This window comes from Leptonychotes weddellii, chromosome 1 (genome assembly GCF_054177405.1).
Source record: "Leptonychotes weddellii isolate Sample4059 chromosome 1, ASM5417740v2, whole genome shotgun sequence".
In the NCBI taxonomy this organism is placed as follows: domain Eukaryota; kingdom Metazoa; phylum Chordata; class Mammalia; order Carnivora; family Phocidae; genus Leptonychotes; species Leptonychotes weddellii.
In genome coordinates, this window is record NC_138369.1 from 100,330,001 (window position 1) to 100,342,957 (window position 12,957).

General features: G+C 39.7%; 1 protein-coding gene across 1 annotated transcript in view; it reads left to right on the forward strand.

Moving 5' to 3' along the window:
* OTOL1 (otolin 1) overlaps positions 1-12,957 on the forward strand; it is a 50,923-nt gene that overhangs the window by 15,366 nt on the left and 22,600 nt on the right. Inside the window, exons 4-6 of the mRNA XM_081812307.1 lie at positions 2,903-3,022; positions 4,509-4,700; positions 5,681-5,783. Coding sequence (XP_081668433.1) covers positions 2,903-3,022; positions 4,509-4,700; positions 5,681-5,783 — 415 coding nt within the window. The remainder of the gene's footprint in view (positions 1-2,902; positions 3,023-4,508; positions 4,701-5,680; positions 5,784-12,957) is intronic.

Here is a 12,957-nt window from a genome sequence, read left to right on the forward strand (position 1 = left end):
GGTGAGTATAGCATAATGTATGAAGATGTTAAATCATTACGTTGTACACCTGAAACTAATGTAACATTGTGTGTCAACTATACAAAAAAACCCCACAGAACCTACGTCTTAATACAAAATGGTTGGAGAGATTCTGAAGTCATTCTTCTGGTGTACTCCCTTGCAAAAAAATGAATCAATTATCAAGAGAAATCTCATTTTTGTCCAGACATTTTTTTTTATTGCCCTTCCTTCTTGACTATTTGCTAATGATTTTAAAAAGATGCTGCACTGTAGGATAATTCGACTAAGAAAAGAAGGTAGTATGTTTTAACATCTGCTACCCTAATGATCATTAGCATTGACCTCTTGATTTGGCCAGAAGGGAGGATAGTACACTCAGTAAAGGGGCAACTTTCACAGGTGAAGGAAAGTCTTTCTTTGGTATAGGTATTGCTTCCCTAATATTTTTCCTAGTGTTGTTTCAAAAATCTAATGGCTGACTTTGTGGGAGACAATTCTTCATCAGTTTCTTGTGTTTCTGCGTATTTTACATGAACTTTTGTTGCCAACTATTTTTTCAAGGATGTTTGTATGGCAAAGTCTTGGAAGATAGTGATGGTGTCTATCTTAAGGCAGGGGGCAGATTTGTTTGCTGTTCAGTATGATAAAGATAATCTCTCCCTCTGGAACAAAGGTTGAGCAGGTTTGCTTGCAGTGCCCTTTAAACTTTGGGATTTCCAAAAGCGTGGGGCTCCGAAGCTGGGATACAAACCCATTGTGTATGTAGTATCTAACGCTGGCTACTGGACCTTGACCTGTAGCACTTGAGGGGGAGGTAAGGAGAACTGAGGTGAATATGAACGTCATGCTCCCTGCTGTGCTGCAAGTCATGAAGTCCTTTGTCTTTGATTCACATGACACATGTCTTCTTATCTGGGAGTCCTCAGCCCCATGCTTGTCCTGTCCCCCTGAGTGGAAAGCTTGGGAGCTACAATTCCCAGACTTCCTTGCAGTTGGCTTCCAGTGAGATCTTCTAATGGGAGGGAGTCTTATGTGATGAGAAGGTGGATGCCAGCGGAAGCCCTTGGACTTCTGGCTCTAGCAGCAGTGTGGAAGTGCAGTGGGACTGCCTGCTGGGTGTCAGCGTCAGAGCCAGCAGCTGCTGCAAATGTCGTCCCACGGCTTTGGGCAGAGCAGCATGGCCCCTTGGGGTTCCTGATGTGCTAATACCTCCTTCCCTTCTGATCGCCCCTCGGCCTTCCAACGATGTTACAGCCCCATTCCCTGCGTTTATGTCTTTTCTGTTCTAAGTAACCAGAGTGCTTTCTATTTTTCTGCTTGAATCCTGACTCCTCCCCCCCCCCGCCCCCCATTTAGGGCTCTTCTGGCAAGCTCGTGTGGAGGACAGCAGAACTACCAAGGCCTAAAGGTCTCAGCAAACTTTTTTGAAACTAAGATGGGTGGATCTGAGGAGAAGATTTTGGCCAGACTTACCTTTCCAGTCTCAGGAGTAGCTGCTGGAACACAGAGACTGTTGTGGGGTTGCTCCAAAGAACCAGGGTCACATACATGTACTAATTAGATGAGAGAAGCAAAATGGAAGGGAAGCATTGGAAAGTGGCTGCAAGCCTTTTGAGAAAAAGCAGCCTCGTCTGCTAATAAAACGTGGGCCAATGACCAGTTCTTCATTATCTTCCCCTCCTTATTGGAGGAAAAAGTGAGGGGAATGCATGGGAGCCCCCAGACTGCCTGGGGAGCTGGACATGTCTGCTTCTCAGTGAGCAGTGGTGGAAAGGGAGGCGGGAGAAGCTGTCCCCACTCTACAACCTAACACTCAACTCACTCTGTCAAGTCAAAGAGGAATGAGAAGGAGAAGCCCATATTTTGTCATTGAGACACTCACATGGGTAAAATGATGATGTGTATTTCATTTGCTTTCCCTTTTATCACCAACACAAAAGTTGGTGTGCTTCTTGTGCAGCTGAGTTCTTGCCAGTGAGATCCCAAATCCAGTAAAACCAGGGGATGCTTTGTGTTTATCCATTCCGAAACTCACTGGAAGTTTTCAGGAAGAAATCTTGATTTGAAAAGGTTAGGGGTTTATGAACGCTTGGATTTGACCTCAGACAAAACGCTTAAATCCTACTAGATTTATACTGGAAAAGGAAAGAAGCCACACACATCCAGAGAGGTCTTGATGAAAGTTTATGCCCTGGGAATGGTCAAGTTGGGAGTAGCTTGGAGCAGTGGAAGGTAATGGAAGCAGTATGTCTCCTCAATTATGTGATTCACTATGTAGCTGCTGACATTTCTCCCGATATTTCACAGCTGATCATGGAGCTGACACACTGGTTTCTTCAATGAAACTAATGATGTTTTTCAGTGCAGCCAGCTCCTGTGTTTTGCCTGGTATGTGCATGCTGATGCCATCAAAGAAAAAGTCCCATTTCTTTTTTGGAAACTGGAAAGGTTGTCAGCAGCTTCAAAATGATGCCGTGCTTCTTAGCCAAGTAAAACTTGGCCTGAAAGAAAAATTGTGATACTCTGGGTACAGATGGGGTCTCTGGATGCTTGGCACCACACTTGACTTTACTGCCTGGTGACATGTCAGAGTGACTCATTGTTTTTGACACGGGCATGTGCTGGCATCAAGAATTCTGAAAGAAGTCGTGCTTACTGCTATGAAAAGTGTTAAATTCACAACTAGCTGCTTTTCAAGAGGTTTCGTTAAGAAAATGGGAGCTAGATACAAAGTTCTTCTCTATTCCACAATTTACTGGTTTTCCGAAAGCAAATCTTGGAACAAGTGGTTGGATAGCTGTTGGAAGTTTCCCTTTGTTGAGAGAAAAAGAAAGGAAATCTATTTTTAGGATAGTTTTGACATGGGAATAGCTCGTTCATGGCCTGACTTATCTGGCAGATATTTTTAGTCACATACCTGAGTGAATCTTTCGATTCAAGGTTCTGCAGTGACAATTGGGAGTGCTATTGGAAAATCACAAGCTCTTTGGCCAAACTGCTGCTGGAGTTGGCCAAGTACGTATGTGAATTTTTTGTTGCTAGATAAAGATGTGTGGAAATGGTGATGCTGAAGAAGTAGCATTGTACAGATTCCTGGCAGTGTGGTAGAGTTTATTTGAAAGTTATTTTGCTTAGATAACCTTAAATAGGAATTTGTATTTGAAATGCCTTCCCTACTGGCAAAGATAGCATCAATGATTCAGACTTTGCTAAAGATACTATGATAGTTAATTTTATGTGTCAATGTGACTGGACCATGGTGTGCCCAGGTATTTAGCCAGATATCATTCTGGGTGCTTCTGTGAGGGTATTTCTGGATGAGTTTAACATTTAAGTTGGTAGATTAGCTAAAACAGATTGCCCTCCCTAATGTAGGTGGGCTTCATTCAATCAGTTTGAAGGCCTGAATGGAATAAAAAGGCTGACCCTCCCTTGAGTAAGACGGAATTCTTCCTACTGCCTTTGAACTGGGATATTGGCCTTTTCCCGCCTTTGAACTTGAATGGAAACATTGTTACTTCCTGGGTCTCAAACCTGCTAGCCTTTGAATTGGAACTATACCACTGGACCTCCTGGAACACGCCAGCCTTCACAATCATGTGAGCCAATTTCTTACTCTCTCTCTCTATCTCTGTGTCTATCTCTATGACTATATCCTTTTGGTTTTGTTTCTCTGGAGAAACTTGACTAACATAGATACCTTTGCTGATGTGAGGATAAAAGAGAGAATTTGACTTAGAGTCAGTTCAGAGTCCTAGAGAATCCTGGTGTTGTTTGATACAAGCTTAATTTGGCCAATCAAATGATGGTAGTTTTGATTCCATTTACTGCAGAAAAATACTGTAACATTAAGGGCTGCCTCCAAATTCCTCTCAGAACTGTCTTTGTTGGGAATCGTACTTTGATAAATGTGTAACAGGGGTGGATTTTGTCAGTACTAAATTTTGCCTAGGTGCTGGAACCGGTGACTTGCACCTCCAGACTTTGGCAAATCCTGGGCTTTTGTAAAATGAAGAGTCTATATGACACATTTTGGATGTGGGGGAAGTCTAGATAGAAGTCCTGCTGGTGGATGATCCACGGGTAACAAGTCTTATGCCATCAGCAATGGGAGGATTGCTAACATACCCCTGTGGGATAGTTACTGAGCCAGCTATGATTGTCACTGGAATAGCTGGGGATGGTGGGTGAGCATCAGCATAGCTTCCATCAGGCTCCCTGCAGAGGGTGCTTTAGAGATCTAGCTGCCCTTGATGGTGACTTTGCTCTTTCACTTGCTGTCCCCCCACTCCCCTTTGTGATTCAGCCCTTCCTCCTGCCTCCTCTCAGGTGATGCTCCAATACACACTCTTGTCCCTGTCACCTCCTTACCCAAGGAACCCTCATTTAATTCCCATGGAGCTTTGAGGGTGGAATTGTCTCCTTCAGTTTTCTTTTTAACAAATTATTATAAATAAATTCCATGCTCTGTTTCCCTCAAGGCTTTCCTGTTCCCCACTTAACAGCCCATTGCAGATATAAACCAGAAATCCAAAGGTGAACAAAGAGCAGAAATCCAGCAAAAAGTGAAACGCTACATTAGGTTTTTTTGCTTTTTGTATGCCTGCTTTTATGATTCTAATTCTTTTCAAGGCACATGGCTGCCTCTTACTGACTGGGTCAGTACAAAGAAGTGGTATAAGAACAACAAAAACAAGGTACAGTGATTATCACTGGGTCAAAGGGGAGCCCCCTTGAGGCCTGGACATCAACGAGTCTCAAAGCTTCAGAGAATGGCCATAACTGCTTTGTCTAATAGAAAGATAAACATTTAGAGTCAGTAAAATAGTACAACATTGTTTGATGTGACCTTTCTGCACCCCCCTCCCTGAAAAAAGATGCAGTCAAATCTATTAATGTCACAAAACCTTGTGTGTGAGAAGGGCCTATGGTGGAATCAGTGTTGGGTGAGATAAGGCAGAATGTAAGGACTTCACCTGCCAGATGGTGCAGGATTAGCAGAAATCTTGAGATAGAGCTTTGGATTTCATGAGCTGTAGAATTATTGATTACAAGGAAATTTTACCTCAAGACCAAGGGGGCAGCGAGGCCTCCAGCTGCCTTGAGGGGTTATAATAATTCACATCTTTGCGATTAAGTACTTATTAGGAACCAGCAATGGAAATAAGGTGGATCTTAAAGCCGACAAGTGTGTTAGGTCAAAGAGCACTGTCATATGAACTTCTTATTCTTGCCAGATAACTTCAGAATTCTCATTTCTGAGCAGTCATCAAGCTTATTTTCATTTCATCTGAACAATTTTAATTTAGTTCACATTTTCAGGAAGTTGCCATGAATTTCTGTAAGAAAAAAAAAGAAAGTGCACCAGCCAGGGCTGATAAGACAGAAAAGGATTTTTCAGAAAGGCTATGGGATTGTTCCCAGAGTTTCCAGGAGGGCTGGCGAGGGAGCCTGGTGACGCTGGCAGGGACAGTTGCAGACTAGGAGAGCCGTGGCTGGGATGGCACCACAGAACCAAACTCAGGGAGGACCACTGCCGCTGTTAGGGGCCCTGTATGTCTCAGTTTTTATCACTGCCACAGAAGGCGCTGAACAGTACACCTAGCTGCCACTTCCCCCAACACCATAATGGATTTGCCACTGTTACCTGCTTCTTTGTCCAAATTGAGAATGCCAGGCTGCTGCATTTAATGAACCAAATCTGTGCCAGGAGTCCATGTCCCAACTGTCAGAGGAGATGGGGAACAAGCTTCTGGGTTTTGTGGCTCCCATGGTGGGAAGTAAGTTTGAGCAGTGAATGGGGTTAATATGCCAGGAAGTCAAAAGAGAAATAGAAATTACAATCCTATGCAATATTGAGAGAAATGATTTTTTTTTTTTTTAAGATTTTATTTTTAGGGGGGCTCCTGGCAGGCTCCGTTGGTAGAACATGTCACTCTTGATCTCAGGGTCATCTCTTTGTTCCCCACGTTGGGTGTGGAGCCTACTTAAAAAAATAAAATAAAATAAAATCCTTAAAAAATTTTTTTATTTTTAAGGAATCTCTACACCCAATGTGGGGATTGAACTCATAACCCTGAAAGCAAGAGCTGCAAGCTCCACCGACTGAGCTAGCTGGGTGCCCTGAGAGAAATGATTTTTTTTTAATAAAAATGGTTTCTTTTTCTGTGTTGCCTAGGTGAAAGCAGGAAACATTCAAAGCAATAATATAAATTGCATATAAAAATGAACTCAGTTTTTGTTTTTTTTGTTACTTGAAGTAGAGTTGACATACAATGTTGTATCTGTTTCAGGTTTACAACATAGTGATTTGACAACTCAGTATATTACCCAGTGCTCACCAGGTAAGTGTAGTTACCATCTGTTACCATCTGTCACCATACAAGGTTATTATATTATTGACTATATTCCCTATGCTGTACTTTTCATCCGTGTGACTTATTTATTTTAAAGATTTTATTTTTATTTATTTGAGAGAGAGAGAATGAGAGACAGAGAGCATGAGAGGGAGGAGGGTCAGAGGGAGAAGCAGACTCCCTGCTGAGCAGGGAGCCTGATGCGGGACTCGATCCCGGGACTCCAGGATCATGACCAGAGCCGAAGGCAGTCACTTAACCAACTGAGCCACCCAGGCGCCCCTGACTTATTTATTTTATAACTGAAGGTTTGTACCTCTCAATCCGCTTCACTTATTTTGCCTATCCTCCCACCCTCTTTCCTCTGGCAACCATTGTTTTTTTCTGTGTATTAATGAGTTTGTTTCTATTTTGTTAGTTTCTTTTGCTTCTTAGATTCCACATATAAGTGAAATCATATGGTATTTGTCTTTCTCTGTCTAACTTAATTCACTTGGCATAATACCCTCTAGGTCCATTCATGTTGTCTCACATGGCAAGATTTCAGTCTTTTTTATAGCTGGGAAATATTCCATTGTATATAGAGTTGATCCTTGAGCAACATGGGTTTGAACTGCATGTGTTCACTTGTAAGTTAATTTTTTTCAATGAATACAGTACTGTAAGTATATTTTCTCTTTTTTATGACTTTCTTAAAACCATTTTCTTTTCTCTGGCTTACTTTATTTTAAGAATACAGTATGTAATACATATAACATACTAAATATGTTTTCATTGACTATGTCATCACTAAATTTTCTGGTGAAGAGTAGGCTATTAGTAGCTAAGTTTTTCGGGAGTCAAAAGTTCTATGTGGATTTTAGACTGGACAAATGTCGGTCTCCCAACCCCCTCTGTTGTTTAAGGTCTACTATATATACCACTTCTTCTTTGTCCATTCATCTACCATGGACATAGGTTGCTTCCATATCTTGGCTGTTGTAAATAATGCTTCAATAAACATAGGGGAACACATATTTTTTTGAATTAATGTTCTCATTCTCTTTGGGGTAAATACCCAGAAGTGGAATTACTGGGTTGTGTGGTATTTCTATTTTTAATTTTTTTGAGAAAACTCCACACTATTTTTCATGGTGGCTGCACCAATTTACTTTCCCACCAACAGTGCCCATGGGTCCCCTTTCTCCACATCCTCATCAGCACTTGTTATTTCTTGTCTTTTTGCTACTAGCCATTCTGACTGGTGTGAGGGGATACCTCATCGTGGTTTTAATTTGCATTTCCCTGATGATGAGTGATGTTGAACATCTTTTCATGTGTCTTTTGGCCATCTGTGTGTCTTCTTTGGAAAAATGTCTATTCAGGTCTTCTGCTCATTTTTAATTGGATTATTATTATTATTTGGTGTTATATTGTATGAGTTCTTTATAGATTTTGGATTTATATTGGATAATTTATTTGCAAATATCTTCTCTTACTCAGTAGGTTGCCTTTTCATTTTGTTGATGGTTTCCTTTGCTGTGCAAAAGATTCAGGTATTTTTAGATAAAAATTTTTTTGGAGTAGATCCATAGGTTTTATGAACTTTTCAAAAAGCCAATGTCTTCTCATACTTTTCCCCAGTGCCAAATTTTCTTTTTCAGCTTGAAAAGCTTGAATACATCATGCTCAAAGCTCAAAATGTCCCTTAAGTATATGAGAACTATGCTTAAATTATCTCATAATAAAAAAATACAAATTTAAATTACAGTAAAATACCATTTGTTGCCAATCAGATTGGCAAAACCTAGAAGTTTGATGTATAGTCTGTTAGTGAAGCTGTTTGGAAACTCTTTCTTACATTGCTAATGGGAATATAAAATTGTCTGACCTCTGTGGAGGAAACTTTGTGGCAATACATAGCAAAATTACACATGCATAATTCTTATAGGAATTTTTCTCAAAGATAACCAGCAAAAATATAAAATAAAATAACATATACACAGAGCTTTCATTGTAGCATTGTTTTTTGTTTTGTTTTTAAAGTTTCATTAATTTATTTGAGTAATCTCCACACCCAACATGGGGTTCGAACTTACCACCCCAAGATCAAGAGTCACATGTTCCCACTGACTGAGCCAGCCAGGCATTATTTGTAATGCTAAATGTGGTAGACAGAATTCTAAGATAGACCTAAGATTCTCACCCCTACTCCATGTATACCTTGTATAATCCCCTCCTCTTGAGTGCAAGTAGAATTTGTGAATATGATAGGATAGCAATCTCAGGATTAGGCTACATTATATGGCAAAGGTAAAGGAATCTTTCAGTCATAATTAAGGTCCCTAATCAGCTGACTTAGAGCTAGTCTAAAGGAAGATCATTCTGAGTAGGTCTGACCTAATCAGGTGAATCCTTAAAAAAGATTGTCTTGATGGCTTTGGAGAAGTAAACTCCCATATGTGAGAGGACCTCTGGAAAGGGTCTTGAGTATTATCATCCCAGCTGACAGCTAGCAAGAAAATGGGAACTTCACTTTAAAACCACAAATAACTGAATTCTGCTAACAACCAGTAAACTTGGAAGAGGACTCCAAGCTTCACGTGAGATCACAGACTTGGCTAATACTTTGATTTCAGCCTGGTGTGATGCAGAGCAGTAGACCCAGATAACCTGTGTTCAGACTCTCAACCCACGGAAACTATGAGATAATAATTTTTTTTTATTAGGTTACTGAATTTGTGATAATTTGCTATACAGCAATAGAAAACTAATACACTGAAAAAATACTACCAAAATGTCCACCAACAGGGGACAGATTGAATAGACTATGGTACATCCACACAATGGAGTACTGTGTAGTTTAAAAAGGAATAAAGAAGATATAGGTGAGGAATGTTTTGTCCAAGTGCTATCTTTTATATAAGAAAAGGGGAATATGAATACTTATATGCCTATTCTTATATTTAAAAAAATGGCAGGATGATTAACCACAATAAGCAAAAATGGTTACTTAGAAGGAACTTTGTGGGGGGCAAGGAGGAGGAGTCAGGACCGATGATAGTCTTTTGTGAATACACCTTCTTATATTTTTTGACTTTGCTATGTTGGTTTACATAATTAAAAACAAAAATAAAAAAGAACCCTTAAACATTAAAAACTAATAGAAATAAATAAATCTATCTGCATGCATATTAATTTGATAGCATAATCACACACATGAATGAATGAATGAGTGAATGAATGAATGAATGGAGTTTTTTAGGGGGAGGAGGGGCAGCGAGAGAGGGAGAGAGAGAACCCCAACCAGGCTCCATGCCCAGCACAGAGTCTGACCCAGGCCCGATCCCACAACCTTGAGATCATGACCGGAGCAGAAATCAAGAGTTAGATACTTAACCAACTGAGCTACCCAGGCACCCCAGAAATGAATTATTTAAAGATACTTTAGAACACAGTATTTTGACTGTTCCTTTCTAGTGAGATGGATTTTATCCTACTCAAGTAGGATAAACACAAAGAGGCCCACACCCAGACATATCTTAGTAAAAATGGTGAAAGCCAAAACAGAGAAAAATCTTGAAACAAGTGAGAGAAAAATGACTTTTCACATACAAGGAAACTCCAGTAGGATTAATGAATGACTTCTAATCAGAGACAATGTAGGCTGGAACATAGTGGGATGACATATTCAAAGCTGAAAGAAAAAAATTACCAACTAATAATCTTACATTCTGCAATAAAGTGAAGTAAAGACATTCTCAGATAAACAAAAACTGAGACAATTCATTGCTAGGAGATCCACCTTACCTGAAATACTTAAGGAAGTGCTTCAGGCTGAAAGCAAATGATCCCAGACCTTAATTCAGTTGTACACTAGAAAACACAAAGCAGTGGTAAAGGTAAGTATGTAATTATAAGAGATAATATAAATCACATTTCTTTTTAAAAAAATTTTTTTTAAAGATTTTATTTATTTATTTGAGAGAGTGAGCAAGAGACAGAGAGACAGGACAAAGGAGCAGGGGGAGGGGCAGAGGGAGAGGGAGAAGTGGACTCCTCACTGAGCAGGGAGCCTGACGTGGGGAATGAAAATGTTCTAAGAGTCATTGTGGTGATGGTTGCACAATTCTGGTGAATATAATAAAAATTGAATGGTATACCTTAAAAGGGTGAATTGCGTAATATGTGTTATATCTTAAAAATTTTTTTTTTTTTTAAAGATTTATTTATTTGAGAGAGCGAGAATGAGAGAGAGTACATGAGAGGGGGGAGGGTCAGAGGGAGAAGCAGGCTCCTTGCTGAGCAGGGAGCCCGATGCGGGACTCGATCCCGGGACTCCAGGATCATGACCTGAGCCGAAGGCAGTTGCTTAACCAACTGAGCCACCCAGGCGCCCAAAAAATTTTTTTTTTAAGATTTTATTTATTTATTTGACAGAGGGAGACACAGCGAGAGAGGGAACACAAGCAGGGTGAGTGGGAGAGGGAGAAGCAAGCTTCCCACTGAGCAGGGAGCCCAATGCGGGGCCTGATCCCAGGACCCTGAGATCATGACCTGAGCCGAAGGCAGATGCTTAACCGACTGAGCCACCCAGGCACCCCTTCCAAGGACTTTATTGTGTTTCTCCTTCTCCTAGTGGTAATGGAAACTTCTGTTTGGACCCATTATTGTTTTTCATCCCTATGGCAACAATCATCACTCCAAGATGTGAACATCTGATCTAAGGCAGACCACTTAGAATTTTTCCCCTCAGATTTTTTTTTTTCCCAAAGAAAAGCTGGGAGAGAAAAGCTCTCTTTTCTCTCTGGTGTGGGAGTATAAGGATGCAAGCCCCAGATGATTCTGGTCAGAGTTTCAGGTTTGGGTAGCCATTGATCTTTAGAGAATGAAGCCGATGTGAAAGGAGAAGGAAAAATGTGAGTGAGTGAGTGAGTGAAAGAGAGAGAGAGAGAATGGGAAAGGAGGAGAAGGAAGAGATGTTATTTGAGTTCTATTTAATATGCTCATCTTAAATAATTTTTTAAAAGAATTTATTTATTTATTTATTTAGAGAGTGAGCTGGGGGAGGGGCAGAGAGAGCGATTCCAAGCAGATTCTATACTGAGCACTGAGCCTGAAGCAGGGCTCAATTCCATGACCCTGTGTCCATGACTGAGCAGAAAGAGTCAGACACTTAAGAAACTGAGCCACCCAGGTCCCCCTCATCTTAAATAGTTTTTGAGAGGATTAGACATAATATGTGTAAAACGGCTGACTTTTTAGAATATTAATAAATGGCATTGTTTTTACTAAATAACAACTTATTAAATCTCCTGCATTATTTAATTTCCTATATTTATATGACTTCTCTTACAACCAGATTGTCAGTTACCTGAAGGCAGGAAACATGCATATTATACTTCCTTGTGTTCCAGAAAGCCTAGCATGGGCTAAGGTAATTTCTGTAAAAATGATATAGTTCATTGATAAGAACATGAAATTGAATTATTTGAGTATAGCACTAGAATGACCTTAGTACCTTCTAATGAAGGTAGACTTGTTTTCTGTCAATTTATCCCATGTTAGAAGTGGCATTTTAATGTAAGCTCTTCTGAGGGGTATTATTTTTTCAGTTAGTGGAAGAAGTATGGTTAGTCAGTTAAATTCTAAAAAGGGTTTTTCTTGGAAATTCATGGATGAGATGTTATTGCCCATGTAATTTAGGTTCTAATGTTGAATATTTAAGGCACATTTTTAGCTTAATTGCTGGAAAGCAATATTACCACAAGTTGAAATAGTTTTAAAATAGGGAAGACTTAAAATTATAGTGAACATGTCATTCAGAATAATTGGCATTCTAAACAAAATCTGAAAGAAGTCATTAGAGGTATTCAGAGCAATTAGCTGATGATTCTTAAAAGGCCCATGTAAGTTGAATTTATTTATTCTATACATTTAGAGGCTTTAAATATAAATTGCTGTCCTAGTTTTTAATAAGTGAAACTCTTTTATTTTTTTTCAAAACCAAATTGTTTAGAACCCTAAAAATATCTATTGCTATTTTGAATATAAAGCTTACTTACTTATAAATATGATGTCTGGTCCATATTCCAAAATTTTAAAAATAAGAGTATGTCTTATTACAACATCTAGGTGACACATATCTTATAGCTTCCTCTTTTTAGCTAATGATAATTTTTAACAACTACTTCATTCTCAGGAAATGGTACAATTAAATAAAAAATTTGTTAGGGCACCTGGGTGGTTCATTCTGTTAAGCATCTTGGTTTTGGCTCAGGTTATGATCTCAGGGTCGTAAGACTGAGCCCCATGTTGGGCTCTGGGAGTCTACTTCCTCTCTCCCTCTCCTTCTATCTCTCTCCCCTGCCCCTGCTTGTGTGCACTCTCTCCAAAACTTATGAATGAATAAATAAATCTTTAGAAAAAAAATTGAAAATTTTTCATCTTAATATTTCCTTAGTTTTCCTTACATTAGTTTCAAAGGTAGAGTTCAGTGATTCATCAGTTGTATATAATACCCAGTGCTCATTACATCACATGCCCTCCTTAATGCCCATCACCTAGTTACCCCACCCCCCACCCACCTCTCCTCTAACAACCCTCAGTTTGTTTCCTA